At 42.8% G+C, this 23,509-nt stretch overlaps 2 protein-coding genes across 3 annotated transcripts in view; both read right to left on the minus strand.

The window, feature by feature from the left end:
• Window positions 1-2,113, minus strand: part of rps6kc1 (ribosomal protein S6 kinase polypeptide 1) — a 67,790-nt gene extending 65,677 nt beyond the window's left edge. Inside the window, exon 1 of one of the 2 annotated variants that reach the window (XR_004204647.1) lies at window positions 1,714-2,113. Coding sequence is in view for 1 of the 2 variants with exons in the window: in XM_031800257.1 (XP_031656117.1) it covers window positions 1,714-1,815 (102 nt within the window). In the remaining variant the exon portion in view is untranslated. The remainder of the gene's footprint in view (window positions 1-1,713) is intronic. The other variant, XM_031800257.1, reaches the window with a different exon arrangement.
• Window positions 2,114-13,576: 11,463 nt separating this feature from the next.
• moxd1l (monooxygenase, DBH-like 1, like) lies at window positions 13,577-21,006 on the minus strand. Its single transcript, XM_020468165.2, has 12 exons — window positions 20,439-21,006; window positions 19,564-19,710; window positions 18,529-18,681; window positions 17,938-18,021; window positions 17,669-17,824; window positions 17,464-17,566; window positions 17,073-17,245; window positions 16,790-16,881; window positions 15,086-15,182; window positions 14,794-14,984; window positions 14,241-14,349; window positions 13,577-14,152 (listed from the first exon to the last, which is right to left on the minus strand). Exons 1-12 carry the CDS (start codon window positions 20,703-20,705, stop codon window positions 13,958-13,960), a joined length of 1,767 nt encoding a protein of 588 aa, XP_020323754.1. The 5' UTR covers window positions 20,706-21,006; the 3' UTR covers window positions 13,577-13,957.
• Between the last annotated feature and the right edge of the window lie 2,503 nt (window positions 21,007-23,509).

A 23,509-nucleotide genomic window follows, 5' to 3' on the forward strand; every position in this document is an offset into this window, starting at 1 on the left:
GAATCTGATGTGAAATACAAACTAAAAGGTAGAGCGTCAACATCTCGGGGAGTGGGTCTGGATGCAACAATGATGATTACTTTTGCACAATAGGTAACTTTGGGTCGTTGCCGTGGAATTCCTTTTGCTAGACAATAAATTGCATAGACTGCAGTTTCTCTCATGCTGTATACGCACTTACTGAGACTGATTAGTAAAATGTATGCAACTAGATGCCCCAGTATCTGTGTATTAGAAATGTTGACGATGAATGAGTATGACATGTATCCTCTCTAACGCTCAGGAAGCTCTGATTGAAACTCCCATTAGACAGCTCTGCAAGCATCACAGCCAGTATGTACTTCCAAATAAGGTCTAAATGAAACTGTATAAGCATACACGTCGCAAGGATTCTGAGGAGCTATAACCTTACTGCTAAGCACAGATCGAAAGTCTACAACAGCCCAACACATTAGGTGTCGAAGATCAGTGGTGTAAAGTACTTAAGTCGTTTTTTTAGGGGTATCTGTACTTTACCATTTATATTTTTGCTAACTTTTACTTCACTGCATTCCAAAATAAAATTATGTACTTTTTAATCTATACATTTTCCCTGATACCCAAAAGTACTCGTTACATTTTGACTGGAAAATGGTCCAATTCCCTTATCAAGAGAACATCCCTGGTTTTCCCTACTGCCTCTGATCTGACAGACTCACTAAACACAAATGCTTCATGTGTAAATTATGTCAGTGTTGGAGTGTGCCCCTGGCTATCCGTCAATAAAAATAAGGTGCTGTCTGGTTTGCTTAAAAAAGTTATTTGAAATGGTTTATACTCTTACTTTTGATACTTAAGTATATTTAAAACCAAATACTTTTACTCAAGTAGTATTTTACTGAGTGACTTTTACTTTAGTCATTTTCTATTAAGGTACTGTATCTTTACTTTTACTCAAGTATGACAATTTAGTAGTTTTTCCACCACTGCCAAAGACGCATTTTTTCGGTTCATTGACCTTTTTGGAAGTACATACCAGACATAACGGGAGTAAATTAAGATAGTTACTCAGCGAAACCCCATATTTGGTGAGTAACTAAAGTATTTTGGCATTATAACGCATGCAGAGTTATCTAATTGGAATTTGAATGGGGGCTTCCTGGGCGTTAGAGGGGAGAGACGTCATACTCATCGTCGACAGCTCTAAAGGCTTGCACAGATACTGGGGCAGCAGCAAGCTTATAAGTGGCAGCTTCTTACTGGTCTCATGATTGCATACTGTTCAGTTAGCTTTATTGTCAATAACAGTTAGTTAACTGACGTTAGCTAACTATCTAGTTAGCATATAGTGGTATGACAGAAGGTGGCATTCAATGTAATCTCCTCTCTTGATCTTGTTATCACCGAGCTTGGCTAACTAGGCAGCTTTCTATCTCCATTGTCAGACAAACGAGCTAGTTATTAGTTAGCGCAAGCTAGGCACTAGTTTGACAGCTAGTTAGTTAACGTTAGCTGAATAATGGGAGCAAGTTAGCAGGTGAACTGAAAAATGTCACATAAGCAGCCAACATAAGGTTTAAAACGTCGTTATTTATCAACTACAACATATCCGTATGAATAGTATTCGCAGTTGTTTTACCCTGTCGTAGCTACAACAATGATAACGTTAGCTAGCTAGCTGCTAACTAACGTCACGGTAGCTAGCTGTCAACAACACAGCCTCTGTCAACTTACCCTTGCAGTGACTTTGTACACTGTATAGCCTTTCTTGTGCTTTTTAGGGTCCGTAACAGTATAAAAACGTGCAAGTTCTCCTCGTTCCCGCTGCGATATCATTCTGATTGAAGCATAGCCATTAGCTAGCCAGCTGATTCCCAGTCTAAAAAGCCGGGGCTGCTTTGCTTCGTTCCAGATAGCCGCTGCTACACAGAGATAGAACAATGAGCCAGATAAATCACCGGATGTATGAATGTGAAGTATCCGGTGGGCGTTTCCACTCACATCCAACTAATGGGACGAGAATACACCCAACAACTGTGGTCAGCAGTGGGGGAATAAGGAGTGAGATGGATTTTTGCCGATATTCTGATACTTTTCTCATCGATGAAACATTTGATCTCCATACAGTTTCCCAAACTGTTTCCGAAACAAAAATCTGTAACAAACAGAGTGGACTGCGTTTTATAGACTTTACCCTTTGCCAATTTTTTTTTAAATGTTTCGTTTAGGAGTGCCAGGTCGAATTGAGTTATTGCACACGCACACGCACACAAGTGGGCGTTCCCCAACGGAAATATGCGACTAAATGCCAATAGGATCTCATTAGTTCGTGCTTGTCTCTGCCCACCTCCTTGCTTGTTTTTCCCACTGTGACAGATTTTTATAACTATCGTGGGTTAGTTGTACAAATCTTTGGCTGCATATTGCAAAATGACACGCCGAAAGACCAGCTCCTCAAATTCTTCTTCGGTACTATGGCAGTCTGCAAACAAAAGTTAGAGCTGCATTCCCACACCAACTGGACCAGGGATGAAGGGATAAGGCATACATTCACAAATTAAAAGTAAATTCCATTACAGGAAGATAAAAAAATTCAAAATTATTTCACAAAAACTAAAAAGTATTATCAGGAAAAATCTTCCCACCCCTTCAGTCATTTGATAACTCAAACTTCCCTACGCAGGCTGGGACTACTCGAGACAGTACTCCATGGAGCTCTTCAGATGTGAAATCTTTTAATCCCAGATATTGTTTAGCTGCAGAAACAATGATGTTGATCTTTCTAGACTTATTTCAAACTTGAACAGTATCTACTACCATCTCATCTCCACCCGCTCCTTCAGCTATTTCCACAGCCTCCACAAAGGAGACCTGATGGACAGCCCTACCTTTTTTTTATATTTTTTTTTATTGGGATAGCCCTACCTACTGCAACCTTCTTCACCCTTACAGGTAGTCCCAATGTGGAGATGCTTTCCATTGCCTGTCCAAGCTGTCCAGCATAGCCACGCATTATAACATGGAAGAAAACCCAAACATCCCTTGTCTGTCACAAATACTGAATACAATTATATTTGAACTTACTCTGTCGATTGTCTGTGGGGTTGGTTCTTAATCGGGTTAAAATTTGACAAAAAAAACACTTGAAACCCGTGAACCCCAAGGGACTCGGATTAACAGAGGGGGCATTAATAACTCGGTTATTCCAGGAAGGATAGAGAGGAAGGCTCCACACCACTCTCTCTCTCTTGAGTATCTTATCTTTCTTCTGATGATCTCATTTTGCTCTTTTGTAGCTTTGTTAAGTGTGTGTGTGTTTCCTATCCCTGTTCACTTCTCTCCCTGTAGGTTGTACAGACACTCCCTACCCCTTGACTACAACCCTTCTAATTTAGTGTATCCTGCTCGCACAACCCATGTGGAATTTCTAGTCCCCGTGCAGCGTTTGGAACTGCGCTCAAGAAGACTGAGTTAATCTCAGCCTATGTTGCCCATCAGTCCCTACACCTTTTGGCCCTGACAGAGACATGTTTTACCCCAGAGAACACTGCTACTCCACCTGCTCTCTCGTCATCTGACTGTGTTCTCTCATAGTCCGAGAGCATCTGATCATTGCCGGGGTTGGCACAGGGCTACTTATTTCTCTTAAGTGGAGATTTTCTATTTTCCCACTCTCACCCGTCTATCTCCTCATTTTAATTCCATGCTGTCATTGTCACGTGTCCATTTTATCGCCTACCAGGTTCCTTTGGAGAGTTAAATTAGCTTGACACCTTGATAAGCTGACTTCCTGATGATGGCTTACCACTCATACTGTACTGGGCGAATTCAACCACCCGACGCCTGATTTCGATGAATTTCTTTCCACCTTTTTCTTTTGTACATTGAGACTTGGGGAGTTAAAATGTGGATGTGTCAAGTATGGGTGAGACGAGTGTTCAGGTTATGGGTGACACAATAGCGAATGACATTTCCCACAGAACCAATACCCAATTTCGAGCCAAATCCACCTTTTGTCCTCCCAGATACAGAAATCCCTTCCTAGAAACATACTGCAGATAGGTAGAAAAAGATGTTTCTCGGATTTTCTTTCTAAAACCCAGTGTGGTGTCACTCCCTGCATATGTACGTGATTCTATAGACATGATTAACAGCCTCAAGACAATGCACAATATCAGTGTGGAGATGCTTATGGATTGCTTTGATGTTGAATCCCTGTATACTAATATCCCCCATCAGGGAAGCCTAGAAGCCATGGTACATCGTCTTAGTCAACGAACCACTGGTACACTGTCTTAGTCAACAACTCACTGGCACACTGTCTTAGTCAACGACCCACTGGCACACTGTCTTAGTCAACGACCCACTGGTACACTGTCTTAGTCAACGACCCACTGGCACACTGTCTTAGTCAACGACGCACTGGTACACTGTCTTAGTCAACGACCCACTGGTACACTGTCTTAGTCAACGACCCACTGGCACACTGTCTTAGTCAACGACGCACTGGTACACTGTCTTAGTCAACGACCCACTGGTACACTCCCTAGCGCTTACTCTATTGTTGAACTTGCTGAGATTGTTCTGACTAAGAACTTTTTCATGTTTGAAAATGACATGTTCATTCAACAGAAGATAACTGCTATGGGTAGCAAAATGTCACTGAATTATGCCATGTATGTGGGGTTGTTTGAGTAGAATGTGATTATCAGCCCTAACTATCCATTCTTGTGCCATATCAGACTCTGGAAATAAATTACATATTTGTTCTATTCCAGGGAACAGCAGAGGAACTTCATCGATTCCACTCCTTCGTCAATACAAGCAGTGAACATTTTTATGTATTTATTTTATTTAACCAGGTAGGCTAGTTGAGAACAAGTTCTCATTTGCAACTGCGACCTGGCCAATATATAGCAAAGCAGTGTGACACAGACAACAACACAGAGTTACACATGGAGTAAACAATAAACAAGTCAATAACACAATAAACAATCAATGACACAGTAGAAAAAATAAAGTCTATACACAGTGTGTGCAAAAGGCTTGAGGAGGTAGGCAATAACTAGGCCATAGGAGCGAATAATTACAATTTAGCAGATTAACACTGGAGTGAAAAATGATCAGATGATGATGTGCAAGTAGAGATGCTTGTGTGCAAAAGAGCAGAAAAGTAAAATAAAATAAAAACAGTATGGGGATGAGGTAGGTAGATTGAGTGAAATTCACCTTCACCTTTGATGCGCGTGAAATATGTTTTCGTGACATTTTGATTAAGAGGGAGTGACAGGAGACATCTTCCACCCTACACCCCCCCCCCCCCCCAGAAAAAGCCTCCCCATTAGCCAATACAGTCGCATACGCAGGATTTGTGGTACACAGAGCGACTATGACAAACAAGCCGACTATCAGGATGAGCGTTTCAGACAGCTGCCTTACCCAGAGGAATGGCTGCATGACGCAAGGGAACTTATAAAAATATGACCCAGGATGACAGCCTCACACCCAAACCTCTCCGATTTCCTGACCAATGCGCTCAATGCTTCCTTCAATACTCCCCACTTGGTAAACAGTTCGACCACATCATTGGGGGAGCGTCTGAAGGTCTGATCTTCCACCAGAGCCACGTAGTACCTTTCTAGACAATGTGCAGGATGGTAACTATTGATGTGGCGGATGTAACCCGTGCAACTTTACGAACAAATGCACAATGTTCAATCACCCTATTATGGGCAAGGCCATTAAGATTAAGGGAATCATTACATGTCTCACATTTAAAAAAAATGATATGCCTGATTAAGTGTATTTGTGGTCTATGCTGTGTAGGAAAAACAAAACGAGCTCTGAAAACAAGGATAGCACAACACAGGAGTAATATCAGGACTAGAGGTCGACCGATTAATCGGAATGGCCGATTAATTAGGGCCGATGTCAAGTTTTCATAACAATCGGTAATTGGCATTTTTGGACACCAATTATGGCCTGTTACATTGCACACCACGAAGAGACTGCTTGGCAGGCTGACTACCTGTTATGCGAGTGCAGCAAGAGCCAAGGTAAGTTGCTAGCTAGCATTAAACTTATCTTATAAAAACAATCAATCTTAACATAATCACTAGTTATCGACACATGGTTGATGACATTACTAGTTGATCTAGCTCGTCCTGCGTTGCATATAATCGATGCGGTACCTGTTAATTTATCATCGAATCACAGCCTACTTCGCCAAACGGGTGATGATTTAACAAGCGCATTCGCGAAAAAAGCACTGTCGTTGCACCAATATGTACCTAACCATAAACATCAATGCCTTTCTTAAAATCAATACACATGTACAGTGGGGCAAAAAAGTAATTTAAAAAAAGCCACCAATTGTGCAAGTTCTCCCACTAAAAAGATGAGAGAGGCCTGTAATTTTCGTCATAGGTACACTTCAACTATGACAGACAAAATGAGAAAAGAAAATCCAGAAAATCACATTGTAGGATTTTTAATGAATTTATTTGCAAATGATGGTGGAAAATAAGTATTTGGTCAATAACAAAAGTTTATCTCAATACTTTGTTATATACCTTTTGTTGGCAATGACAGAGGTCAAACGTTTTCTGTAAGTCTTCACAAGGTTTTCACACACAGTTGCTGGTATTCTGGCCCATTCCTCCATGCAGATCTCCTCTAGAGCAGTGATGTTTTGGGGCTGTTGCTGGGCAACACGGACTTTCAACTCCCTCCAAAGATTTTCTATGGGGTTGAGATCTGGAGACTGGCTAGGCCACTCCAGGACCTTGAAATGCTTCTTACGAAGCCACTCCTTCGTTGCCCGAACGGTGTGTTTGGGATCATTGTCATGCTGAAAGACCCAGCCACGTTTCATCTTCAATGCCCTTGCTGATGGAAGGTTTTCACTCAAAATCTCACGATACATGGCCCCATTCATTCTTTCCTTTACACGGATCAGTCGTCCTGGTCCCTTAGCAGAAAGACAGCCCCAAAGCATGATGTTTCCACCCCCATGCTTCACAGTAGGTATGGTGTTCTTTGGATGCAACTCAGCCTTCTTTGTCCTCCAAACACGACGAGTTGAGTTTTTACCCAAAAGTTTTATTTTGGTTTCATCTAACCATATGACATTCCCCCAATCTTCTTCTGGATCATCCAAATGCTCTCTAGCAAACTTCAGACGGGCTTGGACATGTACTGGCTTAAGCAGGGGGACACGTCTGGCACTGCAGGATTTGAGTCCCTGGCGGCGTAGTGTGTTACTGATGGTAGGCTTTGTTACTTTGGTCCCAGCTCTCTGCAGGTCATTCACTAGATCCCCCCGTGTGGTTCTGGGATTTTTGCTCACCGTTCTTGTGATCATTTTGACCCCACGGGGTGAGATCTTGCGTGGAGCCCCAGATCGAGGGAGTTTATCAGTGGTCTTGTATGTCTTCCATTTCCTAATAATTGCTCCCACAGTTGATTTCTTCAAACCAAACTGCTTACCTATTGCAGATTCAGTCTTCCCAGCCTGGTGCAGGTCTACAATTTTGTTTCTGGTGTCCTTTGACAGCTCTTTGGTCTTGGCCATAGTGGAGTTTGGAGTGTGACTATTTGAGGTTATGGACAGGTGTCTTTTATACTGATAACAAGTTCAAACAGGTGCCATTAATACAGGTAACGAGTGAAGGACAGAGGAGCCTCTTAAAGAAGAAGTTGCAGGTCTGTGAGAGCTAGAAATCTTGCTTGTTTGTAGGTGACCAAATACTTATTTTCCACCATAATTTGCTAATAAATTCATAAAAAATCCTACAATGTGATTTTCTGGATTTTTTTCCTCATTTTTTTGTCATAGTTGAAGTGTACCTATGCTGAAAATTACAGGCCTCTCTCGTATTTTTAAGTGGGAGAACTTGCACAATTGGTGGCTGACTAAATACTTTTTTGCCCCACTGTATATATTTTTAAACCTGCATATTTAGTTAATATTGCCTGCTAACATGAATTTCTTTTAACTAGAGAAATTGTGTCACTTCTCTTGCGTTCTGTGCAAGCAGTCAGGGTATATGCAGTAGTTTGGGCTGCTTGGCTCATAGCGAACTGTGTGAACCATTTATTCCTAACAAAGACGGTAATTAATTTGCCGGAATTGTACATAATTATGACATAACGTTGAAGGTTGTGCAATGTAACAGCAATATTTAGACTTAGGGATGCCACCCGTTAGATAAAATATGGAACGGTTCAGTATTTCACTGAAAGAATAAACGTTTTGTTTTCGAAATGATAGTTTCCGGATTTTACCATTTCTATGACCTAAGGCTCGTATTTCTGTGTGTTATATTATAATTAAGTCTATGATTTGATATTTGATAGAGCAGTCTGACTGAGCGGTGGTAGGCAGCAGCAGGTTTGTAAGCATTCATTCAAACAGCACTTTCCTGCATTTGCCAGCAGCTCTTCGCTGTGCTTCAAGCATTGCGCTTTTTATGACTTCAAGCCTATCAACTCTCAAGATAAGGCAATACTGGCAATACTATAGTGCCTATAAGAACATCCAATAGTCAAAAGTATATGAAATACAAATGCTATAGAGAGAAATAGTCCTATAATTCCTATAATAACTACAACCTAAAACATCTTACCTGGGAATATTGAAGACTGATGTTGAAAGGAACCACCAGCTTTCATATGTTCTCATGTTCTGAGCAAGGAACTGAAACGTTAGCTTTTTTACGTGGCAAAAATTGCACTTTTACTTTCTTCTCCAACACTTTGTTTTTGCATTATTTAAAGCAAATTGAACATGTTTCATTATTTTTTGAGACTAAATAGATTTTATTGATGTATTATGTTAAAATAAAAGTGTTCATTCAGTATTGTTGTAATTGTCATTATTACAAATATATATATAAAAATCGGCTGATTAATTGGTATCAGCTTTTATGGTCCTCCAATAATCGGTATTGGTATCAGCGTTGAAAAATCATAATCGGTCGACCTCTAATCAGGACCCTTGACCAGAGGAACCCTACGGCTACGCATTTCATTGAGTCTCGTCACAACATTAGCTCTTTGAGATACATTGGCATCGAACATGTTTAGACGACTGGGGGGGGGGATACTGATAATCTATTATTTAGAAGAGAATTGTATTGGATTCACCATTTGTGTACCATGTCTCCTAGAGGTCTGAACCAAGGGTTTGATATCAGACCATTTCTTACATGAATATGTCACTTTGATTTGTCTTGCCATCCACTTGGTATTTTTGTAAATATATATTATTTTCTTGAACTACTACATGTACACATCTCATTGTTATTATATTATTAGAGATGCACAAATAGTTTTTGCACCTGTAACCGATGTGAAATGGCTAGCTAGTTAGCAGTGGTGCGCGCTAATAGCGTTTCAATCGGGGTCGCTCTGAGGACCTTGAAGTAGTTGTTCCCCATGCTCGCTCCACAAAAGGGCCGTGGCTTTTTGTGGAGAGATGGATAACGATGCTTCGAGGGTGACTGTTGATGTGTGCGGAGGGTGCCTGGTTCGAGCCCAGGTAGGGGCGAGGAGAGGGACGGAAGCTATACTGTTACACACCCACCATGCGTCATGTCCGCAATGGTCATGTAAGGTGAAATGTGTACCTGTATATTTTGGGATGGGAGCACTCAGTTTGTTGGACCAGACAAAGATCTGTTTCGGATCGGAACGTTGTCAGTAAACCGGTGAACAGTGTGCGGGCCTTCTTGTTCTATACTTTGACCTCACTCTTTCCCAGTCCCCGACCACTCACAAGGCAGGCAATATGCTTGACCTCATCTTTACTAGAGGCTGTTCACCTACTAATCTCACTGCAACCCCCCTCCAGGTCTTTGATCACTCAGCCCCTACCCAGATGGTCATGCACCATCGCAATCCTTCCTCTCTCTCTCCCACTACGCTCCACTTCTATCCTATAATTTCTCCCTTCTCCCTACTGTCTCTGCCTCTTCGACCTTACTCTCCTCCCTTTCCGCATCCTTTGACTCTCACTGTCCTCTTTCCTCCCGACTGGCTCGGTCCTCCCCTACTGCTCCGTGGCTGAGTAACTCATTAAGTACTCACAGAACAGGGCTGCAGTCATCTGAGCGGAAATGGCGGAAAACTCCATTTCCGGAGGACCTATCATCCTTCCACTCCCTCCTCTTCCTCTGTATTTACTGCTAAAGCCGCTTTCTATCAATCAACATTTCAAGCCTCAGCCTCCACCCTGGGAAACTGTTCTCCAGGGGTTGGAACCGGTTCAGGGAACAGAACCGAAAACCGAAAACCATTTTTTCGAGGACAGAATCAGCACTGGAAATGAAAGTGATATACACTGTTCCAGAAAATAACATTTATTTTAAAAGCAAGGAAACCAGTTTGTCACTCAGAAACGTATTCCAGTGTCTTATTCCAGCATAGTCTACAAGCCTACTACTGACGTTACAAGCGTGATTCAGAAATTAAGGAGAGAGATTTTTTGTTGTTGTTGAAAAGAATGGATTAACTTTTTCAACGCTGGTTGAGTATACTACATTTCACATTGGATTTATTAACTTCAAAAAGGTAAGATGTGTTTTTATTTTAATTCTGGCGCCGCTGTGCACACACAAGCTTGTTAGCTATCTAGCTAGTTTTGGTCCATCATTAAGCCAACTTTGAAGTTCAATGATATTCAACATTCTTTCATAGAAGCCGGTCCTACGTAGGTATAACTCTGTGGGTGCAATTCAGATAATGCATTTCATAACAACAAGATAACCTCCATCCTCTCTCACTCTCTCCCCACTGCAAAATTTCAGTCACGTCTCTTGCCCTACACTTCTCTGTCCAATGCATGTAAACAGCTTGCCCGTTCCATAGCTAGCTGCTCGATCTGCACTGATTGTGAAGTCATTTAATGTTGAGTTAAATGTTTTTAAAAAATGGAAGGAACAACTTAACTTGTCAATTTTGTGGGTTTGAACCGGTTCAGGACTTTGTTTTGGTGTTCGGAACGGAACAAAAAAATATAGAATTATGTATAGAACTAAACGATTGGAAAATCATTTTGGTTCCAGCCCCTGCTCTTCTCCACTTTTTCCTCCTTAATCCTCCATCTCTCAGTCCATCTCTCAGTCCATCTCTCAGTCCTACTGAGTCCACTGGTCTCATTCACACAGTACTACCTTGCGCCTTGACCTTTTTCTCCCCTCTCTCTCAAGATAAAATTCTGTGACTAGTGAAGTCTGGCTGCCCGACAACCTGCCCCCATCCCCTCCTGCCTTCTCCAGACCTCTCTGCAGACCTTCTCACTTCCCTCATCAACTCATCCCTGACCATTGGCTGCGTCCTCTCTGACTTCAAGATGGTCAAAGCCGCTTCCCTCTTCAAGAAACCAACACTCAACCCATATGACATGAAAAACTATAGACCATTATCCCTTATTTATTTTCTTTCCAAAACACTTCAGTGTGCTGTCTATGACCAACTCCTTTGTCATGTCTCTCAGAATGATCTTCTTCACCTTAACCAGTCAGGCTTCAAGGAGGCTCACTCAACTGACACCCCTCTCCATTGTGTCACAGAGGCTTTCCGCTCTACCAAAGCTGACTCTCTCTCCTCTGTTCTCATCCTCCTAGATATATCCACTGCCTCGCCACCGTTATCCATCAGATCCTCCTCTCCACCCTCTCAGGACTGGGCATCTCATCTCATCCTGTGTCTGCACCATGGGCTTGTACTACAGGGCTCGGTTCTAGGCCCTCTCCTCTTTACACTAAGTCACTCTGCTCGATCATATCCTCACATGTCCTCCTATCATTGCTATGCAGAAAACACTCTACTACTTTTCTCATCCTCCCTTTCTGATACTCAGGTAGCAACGCACATCTCTGTGTGCCTGCCAAACATCTCAGCTTGGATGTCAGCCCACCACCTCAAGTTCAAACTCAATAAGACAGAGCTCCTCTTAAATGCCACCGTGGGGAGGCAGGAATAGCTAGTAGCATTAGCTAGCATGCCTTGGCAAGTTAGCTAGTCTGGTTAACATGCTATGCAGTGTTTATCTAACCTTGTCTCAACAGTCTCATAGAACCAGATCACTGAGGCGAGCCGGACCCTTCTTTGACCAAGTCTGGGAAATTAGGAAAGTGGCGCTTTACCAAGGCAGGCACAGAAGGCAGGGAGTCCCCACCGAACCTGGCCGACCTCTCCCTTCAAGAGTAGGCTCCCACAACCGGCGACAATGCGCACAAGACCCAGGTTGAGCGAGAGCAGCTTCTGCATGCAACAAGCCCAGGCTAAACAAGACATTTGATCTGACCAAAGACCATCCCGCAACTCAGCCGAGGGACAGGCCTCCGGGAGAGGACGGTCACTATTGGAAACACCAAGCAGCCAGTGACAATGTGCACGTGAACTGGTTCAAGCAAGGGCAGCCTGAGCATGCACCAAGCCAATATTTTTAGCCAATATTTTTATCCATCAGACTTTTTTAGTCAGTTAAGAACAAATTCTTATTTTCAATGACGGCCTAGGAACAGTGGGTTAACTGCCTGTTCAAGGGCAGAATGACAGATTTTGTACCTTGTCAGCTCGAGGATTTGAACTTGCAACCTTTCGGTTATTAGTCCAATGCTCTAACCACTAGGCTACACTGCCGCCCCCCTCTCCCACACACACACACAAAACAACAAACATGAGTATATTTTGTTAATATGGTGTAACCACATGACCGGGCGCATGGTCTCTAACCTGAACCTGTTTGTTGGCTTTTGTCGTTTCGTTCGCATTAGCCATCTCACTCATTGCTATAGCCAGGCGTAGCAACCTGAAGAATAACTAATTGGTTTGTAGGTCGGAAACTACGAAAACAAAATACAACTCTAGCACGGAACATCCAAAGGGGTGCTCAACCACAAAAGGAGAGTTTAGTTGGAGCAAAGTATGATAAACAAGCAGTCTAAGTAACTGAATTGTTCTGCTCAGCTCAATGTGAAGGAAATTGAAGGAATGAATCAGAGCCTAAGTGTTATCACCTGTGGAAGGCGGGGCTTCTAGCGAGGCACGGCTTTCATTGGTCTTGTCAGGCTTGATTGTAAGTTCTTCAAGTAGAGCTCTTGAGAATGAGACTCAGTGTTCTATTGAGGTAGCCTAGCGTTGAAGAGTGTTGGGACAGTAACACTGGTTCGAATCCCTGGGACGACAAGGTGGAAAAATATGCTGTTCTCCCAATAGCGACTGCTCCCTGGGCATCAATGACGTGGACGTCGATTAAGGCAGCCCCCATAACTTTCTGATTCAGAGGGGTTGGGTTAAATGTGGAAAACATTTCGGTTGAAGGCATTCAGTTGTGCGCCTTTCCCCTGAAAGGGAACAGATAGACAGAGAGAAGTCTATCATTTGGGTCAAGCGACTTGCATCTACCACTCCTGGCATGTTCATCATAAACCATGAAGCATCCATGTCTGACGAGATGCCAGAGATAACAGCTTTAATCTGTACCTTACTCCACTCAATGAGTCAATATTTTTCTCAGCCACAATGCACGTATGATTTAGATTTTTAGACCAATGAGATAAAACAGAATAGAAGACAGACACAAAGAGAGTCAAGGTGATGAAACACATTTTAATCTAATCACAAAAGTACAAAAATATGCAGTAAAATTGAATAGACCTACTTTACAGAAATATCATGGAAGCTCCAGGCTAATATTTATTTCCATGAATAAACAAAGACCTGTCATCAAAATCAAAGTTTGGTTGATTTAATGTAGTGCAATCAAAGAGCAATCAATGCTAAATAGGCATAGCCAGTGGCTATTTTGATTAATTCATTGTAATCATTAGAGCATGAATGGGGGGGGGGGGGGGGGGGGAAGAAATATGTATAAAATGAACAAACCAGAAAAATTCTAGGACCTACCCAGAGCAGGGCGAAATTTAATACATATGTTGATATTTTTTCTCATCTTGGCCTGGACGGATTCTTATAGCATTGTCGTCCAGAGAATCAGGAAGACACTTCCAGCAGCAGAGGTCACGACCCAGGAACCGCTTCCTCTGGGGGACATGTTGTTAAATGGCTCCAAGGGCCCAGCCTGTGAGGATGGATCACTCCTGCAACTCACTGAAAGAGTAGCCGTCATGTTGCGGATGTTTCCCTCATACATGGAGTAGTTTTTCTGTAGAAGGAACAAACATGACATGGATGGAGAGGATGTTTTGAAATGACAGCATGAGCATTTACATTTTTATTGAGTGGATGCTTACATTGACATCTATGATGAACCCAATCTGAGGGACCCTCTTCATTGTGGCCTCGTGCACGGCAGTAGATGACTGGTCCCAAGCTGCAGTCTTCAACATCTCCTCAATGTTTCTGTGGGGAACACACAAAGTCATTCTGGTTTACATGTAACAACTTAATATAATATATGCCATTTAGCAGATACTTTTATCCAAGCGACTTACATTAATGTTATTTTACTGCTCTAGGGATGTAATTATTCTTTGGATTACCTTACTGTTATGTATTGATTTACTTATTATTATTATTTTCACCCTTTAAGTGATGCACAATGCAGAGAACGCCGGAAGAAGAATTATCATTTAATTACCACAGTGAATTATGGTAATGTTTGTTTTTGTGTCAATTAATCCCATAAGGGATGGGTTGCCAATTGGTGATTTGACACCAATTTTTTTTTCTCCATTCATTCATTCATACAGTCATGCGTAACTAGCCACCAAAACAAACAGGCACAGTATCAGTCTAAAAATGTAAATGTGTGGGTGAAAACTGTGACAATGTGAAGGCTCTTACTGGTCGACTGTCTTCCCCATCATGGCCATGTATGCATGCATGTCAGGGTGGCTGCAGCAGCTGGTGACGGGGATGGCTGGGTAGTAGAAGACAAAGGCTAGACACATCTCATCAGTGGTGGCCAGCCCTAACTGTGTGATTCCTTTGCGATTGGTTGTGTTATAGGTGCACTCCACAACAATCTCGTCGCCCTGCAGTGGGGAAGAGATACTGCTTTAAGAAAGATCTAATGACTAACAAACCACTCATCCATGACACCCATTTGAAATACAGGAAATACGTGGATGCTCACTGGTTTGATGGTCTTAATATTTCCCAGATTGGTGGCCTGCTGCATCTCAAAGTTGAAGTTCTCATCCAAGCCCAGGAAGTCAATCTGCTCTCCATTCCTGTAGAAGTTAGAATCAAGAGCACATCAGTGGTGAGAGTGAAGAATCATGAAAGCTTATCGCTAATTATCCAGACAATGACACCATGTACTGGTCATATCATAGGCTGGTATCATGGATCATATTTTTGGCTGTCCTCTCTCCAGGGACACAACCTAGGTTTTAGAATTGGGGGGGGACATATACAGTGGGGCAAAAAAAATATTTAGTCAGCCACCAATTGTGCAAGTTCTCCCACTTGAAAATATGAGAGAGGCCTGTAATTTTCATCACTTCAACTATGACAGACAAAATTAGAAAAAAAATCCAGAAAATCACATTGTAGGATTTTTTCTGAATTTATTTGCAAATTATGGTGGAAAATAAGTATTTGGTCACCTACAAACAAGCAAGATTTCTTGCTCTCACAGACCTGTAACTTCTTCTTTAAGAGGCTCCTCTGTCCTCCACTCGTTACCTGTATTAATGGCACCTGTTTGAACTTGTTATCAGTATAAAAGACACCTGTCCACAATCTCAAACAGTCACACTCCAAACTCCACTATGGCCAAGACCAAAGAGCTGCCAAAGGACACCAGAAACAAAATTGTAGACCTGCACCAGGCTGGGAAGACTGAATCTGCAATAGGTAAGCAGCTTGGTTTGAAGGAATCAACTGTGGGAGCAATTATTAGGAAATGGAAGACATACAAGACCACTGATAATCTCCCTCGATCTGGGGCTCCACGCAAGATCTCACCCCGGTGGGTCAAAATGATCACAAGAACGGTGAGCAAAAATCCCAGAACGACACGGGGGGACCTAGTGAATGACCTGCAGAGAGCTGGGACCAAAGTAACAAAGACTACCATCAGCAAGGGCATTGAAGATGAAATGTGGCTGGGTTTTTCAGCATGACAATGATCCCAAACACACTGCCCGGGCAACAAAGGAGGGGCTTCGTAAGAAGCATTTCAAGGTCCTGGAGTGGCCTAGCCAGTCTCCAGATCTCAACCCCATAGAAAATCTTTGGAGGGAGTTAAGTCCGTGTTGCCCAGCAACAGCCCCAAAACATCACTGCTCTAGAGGAGATCTGCATGGAGGAATGGGCCAAAATACCAGCAACAGTGTGTGAAAACCTTGTGAAGACTTACAGAAAACGTTTGACCTCTGTCATTGCCAACAAAGGGTATATAACAAAGTATTGGGAAACTTTTGTTATTGACCAAATACTTATTTTCCACCATAATTTGCAAATAAATTCATAAAAATCCTACAATGTGATTTTCTGGATGTTTTCCCCTCATTTTGTCTGTCATAGTTGAAGTGTACCTATGCTGAAAATTACAGGCCTCTCTCATATTTTTAAGTGGGAGAACTTGCACAATTGGTGGCTGACTAAATACTTTTTTGCCCCACTGTATATATAAATAAAAAGTATATATTTGTTTGTTTTTTCCAGTCGGATAAACACTTCAAACAGCCTACCCAACCACTCGGAGGAGTCCTCATGGTCCTAAAGCGCACCGTTGCCCTGTATCACATTCCAATGATAGAACTGGGGGGGAACAAAAATGAAATTTCAGAATGTCCCAAGTATAAGTTACGACCCCGCTGCTCTCTCTCACCTGATGTGGCCAGCTTGCACCTTCCTCCCAGCCAGGTGAGTGTGCAGTGCCACGGAGAACACAGAGAGGTCAGGGACAGGGTCAGGCATGATCTGGGGAAAGACAGAAAGCAGGCTCATTTTGAACAAAATCCTGTTTTGTTGAATTCAGAGATGGCTATGCATAGTATACCAGAAAGGAAAGAGTAAGCTGGCGCTTTCCTTTTTTGACAACAATCTGCTCTACAATGTCATCAAAATCAACCATCCTTCTTCAATCTAGTGTCAAAGAGCACTGAACGTACGTCTGAGAAGTGTGATGTGTTGCAGAGGCCGTAGCTGTGGAATGCTGTGGCATTGGGAGGGATAGCGTAGCCCCAGCCAATGGCCACCATTAGGCCTGTAGTCATGATGCCCACGTCATGCTGCCTGAGCTGGGCAGTGTAGTACAGCCTCAGGCCTGAGTTATCCCTCCGGCCTGCAGGGGGAGACAGAGGAGAAGACATGATAATGACGGCTTAAGATGATCGCTAAATTCAATCCAAGTCTTGGAGAACCTCAGGGTGTGCAGGCTTTGTTCTGTTCAAGGACTAGCACATGGTTCACCTTTCATCAAGATTGGAGCGGGGTAAACCTGTTAATCCTGTGTTAGTGGATTGGAACATTTTAATTATTAGCTAGTGAACGAACGGTTACCTGCTTCTTGGGCCAGGTTGTTGTAGTGAATTTCCAGCCTGTAGAACTCATCATTATTCTGTCCTCCAATAGGGATCCCAGCAATTTCTGGAAGCTCAAAAGCCTGGAATGGAGAAGACAATGTCGAGACAGAGATCAGACTAGCATGTGTGTTCATGCATGCATGTGTGTATATTAATGTTTTCAGAAGGGGGCAGTCTCTCACCCCTCCTCCCACCCCCCAGGCAGACACCACTCTGATGCAGTCCTCCCCTGATCCTTCCGTGTAGCATTTCTTCTCGTAGGTCTGGTTCACAGAGGAGGGGCAGCCATAGAGAAGCATGTGGTGGACCAGGTCCAGGTGCTCAATCACCGGCTCAATCTGAGCGACAGGGAGAGAGAAGACGCAGGGAGAGGGAAGAGATGACTCCAATGACAAACGTATGATGTAATTGCAAAATGATTAGACCATGAAATGAGAGAGGGCTCATTTACCCGATAGATATGATTTTTGCCGTTGAGCTTTGGCACCTTCATGACCTTGCAGTGGTAGTATGTACGTTCGGCAGGGACAGTAACCTGAAATGGAAGAAGGACTACTGTGTTAACGATGCAGTCCGGGATCTTAAGTACAACAGATTTGTAACATATTGTATGAATTGGATTCATAACCTATCATACGAATTGCAAAGAAAATAACAGATGATAATAAGAATTTGCAGGACATAACATTTCATACAAAACGGATGAAGTAGTACACAAAAAACAGGGACCCGTCTTGGCTCGTGAGCACCACTTTGAAAACTACTGGCTGAAATTATACAGAAGTTCTGGAGCACCACTTTAATAGTATAAGTGTTGCCAGTCCATTCTGTTCTACAGTCACATGTTGTAGACTAAAGATACCACCTCCTGTATATTCAATATCACAATATTAATTCAAATTAATTTCATTCAATCATCTTTGACCTGTTCCACCCCAGGAGTAAAGTAAAATATTTGACTTCAAACTAAAAGTCCTGCTGTGCCTGATCTAGAGGAAATAGATGATTCCCCTTCAGGACATGTGTGTGAGGTCACTCTTACATTCTCCACAACGAAGTCTAGATAGTTGCTGTCTGGGGGGCTGGATCTGGGCATGAACTTGAGTAGATTGACCTCCTTGGTTCCCCTTCTATTGGCATGATACCTTATGTCATCAGACATACCATAGGCATAGATCAGCTTCACTGGACTGTCCTATGAGAAGGATGGAACAAAACAACATCAATTGACATAAAACATACAAAAATCACAGAGTGAGGACTAGGTGTGAAGAAAAGGCCTAGAAGCCAGTAGACACTTAGTAGGGCCTGCATAATTTAGTGACATTGGTGTTGAGACTTGTTATGGCACCATTGTCTTTATTAATGCTGTTTTTTGTGAACCATCTAGGGTTACAACTGCTCACTTTTGAAAATGTTTGCCTGCCTCCCTGTGTTTAGGCCATTTTTCCAATCCCCTGATTAATTGTGTTGAATTACTCTAAATAAAATAATCAGTAGGTGCATGTAAACCAGAGATGGTCTCCAGAGTGCTTTCAAAGAGCAGGTACATTAGATTGAACACACTGAACAGACGATAAATTAATCCGGGGATTAGGAGGAAACTGGAGTTTTGTATGGAGGCCTGTTGTGAGATTATGAGAAGATGTAAAAGTACAAACAATGAAGCACAACAATGAAATGCCAGGCCACAATAGTGTAAAAAGATTGTGGTCCAAACAATGGAACGTATCACACCTTAATCTCTGCATTGAACCAAGGGAACGGCCATAGGAGCAGATCTTATTTCTCAGGGGTGTGAGCGCCTGAAGGCCATACCATTATTACCATGGGGAAAGGATATTTTGGCCCACCATCACTTGAGAAACTAAATAACTCTGTGTTATAAAGAACACATTTATTTAGGTTAAAAGGGAACAACTCTCAAAACTGGCTTAGGTTGCTTAGATATTTGTAAACTAACCTTTTATGAATAGAAATAGTCAATCATGATAACGGAACATGATTTTCCTCTTTCAAGACTTTTAGTACAGATGACTTGTTAACAGTTTGCGTCTGTGTGAAAACGTTGACTTACGGTGATGTGGAAGTCTTCCTCGTCACAAGACTGGATGGGCCTCCTGAAGGTCATGGTGGTTTGACCATCTGCCTCGGTCAGGGACAGGAGGGTGTAGCTCTGTTTCTTATCCACCAGGGGAAATGAGTTCCCTGTGGCATGATAATCCTGAAAGAGAGACAACACAGAAATACTGAAGTTATCTGGAGTCTATATGAAGCTTAATAGAGTTCTGTGTTGTTAAACAAAAATGTTGTGGCATTTCTGAAGGAGCAACACATTCACAGGTAACTTTAAATAGTCATTTAATCTTCCAACAGTTTGCTGGTGTTGAAAACCAATACACCTACAACTCCTTCTTTGGGTCGGCAGGTAGCCTAGCGGTTAGCGCGTTAGTCCAGTAACCGAAAGGTCAAAATATGTAATTCTGCCCCTGAACAAGTCAGTTAACCCATTGTAGGCCGTCATTGCAAATAAGAATTTGTTCTTGCCTAGTTAAATAAAGGTACAAATAAACTCCATATGACAAGATCAGTGTTCCCCAACAGCGCACATTTTTGCTGTAGCACCAGACAATCACACCTGATTCAACTTTTCAACTAATCAAGTCCTTAATGAGTTGAATCAGATGAGCTTGTCCAGGACAACAACAAAAATGTGTGCTGTTGGGGGTACTTGAGGACTGGAGTTGGGAAACACTGAACTAGATAATCATGATTACTGCTACTACTATAGCCACTTCACCGTTACAGTAGCCTACTTCTATCCCTACAATATAACTACTGCTATTCCTGCACGTAACAGAACAACAACTACTACAATACATTACCACTCATTCTCTTGTGTCTAATAGTAATAGATTAGAAACTAGAATAACAGGTTAATAGTTTAGATACCATGAAATAGGTGCCATTTGGTCCGACCCCTCCCATAACGATGTCCGATGCAGCCATGCCTCCATTTGGGCTGAACCCGAATCCCAGCCAGCCAGTGGTCTTGATGGTCAGCTGGAACATGATGGTGCCCTGGACCTCACTGAACCCCCACTTCAGGATGACGTTACTGTCTGCGTCAAGGTTCTCCATGAAGGGCATGAGTGGGTCCTGTTGTGCCCCTGTCCCTGGAGGCCAAGCCAGGAGCAGGGAGAGAAGTAGAGGGATCATACTGTCTTGTCACCCTCAGATAGACCCTGAGACCTCTACCTGCTGAGAGACACACACTCCCAAACAAACAGCTGTTTCTAGCTACGGAGCACCGCTAAGATTCTGATACACACTCACTCACTCAAACAACAGAGTCCTACAGGGTCGCTACACGCTCACACACACTCCCTAGCTCTAACTTATCTGAGATGTTCTCTCTCCTTTTGCCACCCTCCTCTCCTCCTCCTGGGTCCTTCCTACCTCCTCCTTCCTTCCTCATATAAACCTGTTCCCACATCTCCCTCCTGCCGAAATGACACTGTCAGTGGATTACTGGAAGTCCTGAGTCTGGAGTCATATACTGTAGGAGTGATATATGATACGAGGAGGAGAGGAGGGATGCCTTTGATTTGGAGTTGGGGAACAGGTGAACAGTTCTGTATGTTTTGATCCAAAAGAATGGAAGGAATCCCAACAAACATGTTCACATTGGGACAATGTGTAGGCTCCACACATTGGGCCAATGCGCCTTTCCACATTGCACCCAAGGCATAAGCCGAGTGTGGGAAACCCATATCTGGTGAGGGCAGCCCCCATCTTTTCTCAGTAAACATGCCCACATTAGCACTGTACAGAATTTCGCCTCCTGGACATTATGGGCATACAGTGTTTCGAGCCTCTGATTGGCCAGTTGGTCCAACCCATGCTCTTACAAGGGTATAAATAGATCCCAGTCCCCGACCATCCTTTGTCCCTGTGTGATTTGTTGTGAGAGCATGGTCAGACTTATGCCTTTGGGATGTGTAGAAAAACACAAGTTCACTATTGTTGGTAGCATTGTTATTATTGCAGTGTGTGCTAGCTTAGCTTAGGGTTTATTTAGTTACTCCTTGTTGTTATTGTGTTATTGTTACCTTCGAAATAAAGTCGTTTGATATTGGGGATGCTGACGTAGATAGATGAAGTTAACAAGCTAGCTAGTTTCATAATTATCTCCATCACGGTATGGTATTTGGTCACGGTATGGCGCTGGTATTTGCTAGTGTGATATATTACTGCTTCCCTGATTTGGCCATGAGAATGTTGTCATGGCGTTGATATTTTCCACGGCAAACTAAATTGTGTTAAGCCATAAGCACAGCTGGTTCTCTAAAAACAACTAGCTAACTCAGGAACGCTTATATTGAGGCGGTTCGGAAAGTATTCAGACCCCTTGACTTTTTCCACATTTTGTTACGTTACAGCTTTATTCTAAAATTGATACAATTATTTTATTCCCCTCATCAATCTACACACAATATACTCGAAATTGAGCTCAGGTGCATCCTGTTTCCATTGATTGCTATGTAGAGTAGGCAGACAGGCATTGAGGCATTCAGTTATTCAGTTACTGTTTGATTGAACGTTAGACTGGGAAAAACGAGTGACCTAAGCGACTTTGAGTGCCAGGAGTGCCAGTTCCAGTATCTAAGAAATGGATGGCCTCCTGGGCCTTTCACGCACGACAGTGTCTAGGGTTTACAGAGAACGGTGCGACAAACAAAAAACATCCAGTCAGCAGCAGTCTTATGGGCGAAAAAAGCTAGTTGATGAGAGAATGGCAAGAATCTTTCAAGCTAAGAGGTGGGCCACAAACAGGCAAATAACGGCGCAGTACAAGAATGCTGTGCAGAATGGCATCTCGGAACACGCAACTCGTCGGTCCTTGTCACGGATGGGCTATTGCAGCAGACAACCACACCGGGTTCCACTCCTATCAGTTAAAAACAAGAAGAAGAGGCTCCAGTGGGAAGGCGATCACCAACACTGGACAACTGAGGAGTGGAAAAACATCACCTGGTCCAGAGAAATCTCAGTTCCTGTTACATCATGCAGAGTCAGGATTTGGCGTAAGCAGCTTAAGTCCATGGCCCCATCCTGCCTGGTGTCAACAGTACAGGCTGGTGGTGTAATGGTATGGGGAATATATTCCTGGCACACATTTGGTCCCTTGACAACAATTGAGCAACGTGTCCATGCCCCAAAGAATTCAGGCTGTTCTGGGGGAAACCTGGCCGACCCGGTACTAATTAATAAACTTGCCACTGAATGTATATCAATATAAGAGAACAGAGATGAGCATTCCTCAGCTAACATCTAGCTAGTTAGACCTGTTTACAGTAAAGAAAGGGACCCGAGGATCCCCATTGTTTTTTGTTGTATACTTGCCTGTGAAAGTGATTATCTAACTAACTCACCGTTTGAACAGGTTGTTGGTGAGTGGAGGAGGTCTTTTGTTATATTTTAGCTAAAATGGTGTTGCAGCTGGTAACGCACGTACATTATTATTTCTGTTACAATCATATACATAACATAGCTATCCATAGCCTACACATTTGTATGATAGCTAGCTAAATCTATCCAGCTGGGCTGTTGGATAGAGCTACAAAGGGAAGCACAACCGAGAGCTGCCCAGTGACACGAGCCTACCAGACGAGCTGAATAACTTCTATGCTCACTTCGAGGCAAGTAACACTGAAACATACATGAGAGCATCAGCTGTGCCGGATGACTGTGTGATCACGCTCTCAGCAGCCGATGTGAGTAAGACCTTTAAACAGGTCAACATTCACAAAGCTGCGGGGCCAGACAGATTACCAGGACGTGTATTCTGAACATGGCGGACTAAGAGGCTTCTAAACAGCTTCTAACACATATGGAATCATGTAGTAACCATAAAAGTGTTAAACAAATCTAAATATATTTTATATTTGATATTCTTCAAAGTAGCCACCCTTTGCCTTGATGACAGAGGATGGAAGTTCAGTATGTAGCTAGATGTAGAA

This window comes from Oncorhynchus kisutch, linkage group LG21 (assembly GCF_002021735.2).
Source record: "Oncorhynchus kisutch isolate 150728-3 linkage group LG21, Okis_V2, whole genome shotgun sequence".
In the NCBI taxonomy this organism is placed as follows: Eukaryota; Metazoa; Chordata; class Actinopteri; order Salmoniformes; family Salmonidae; genus Oncorhynchus; species Oncorhynchus kisutch.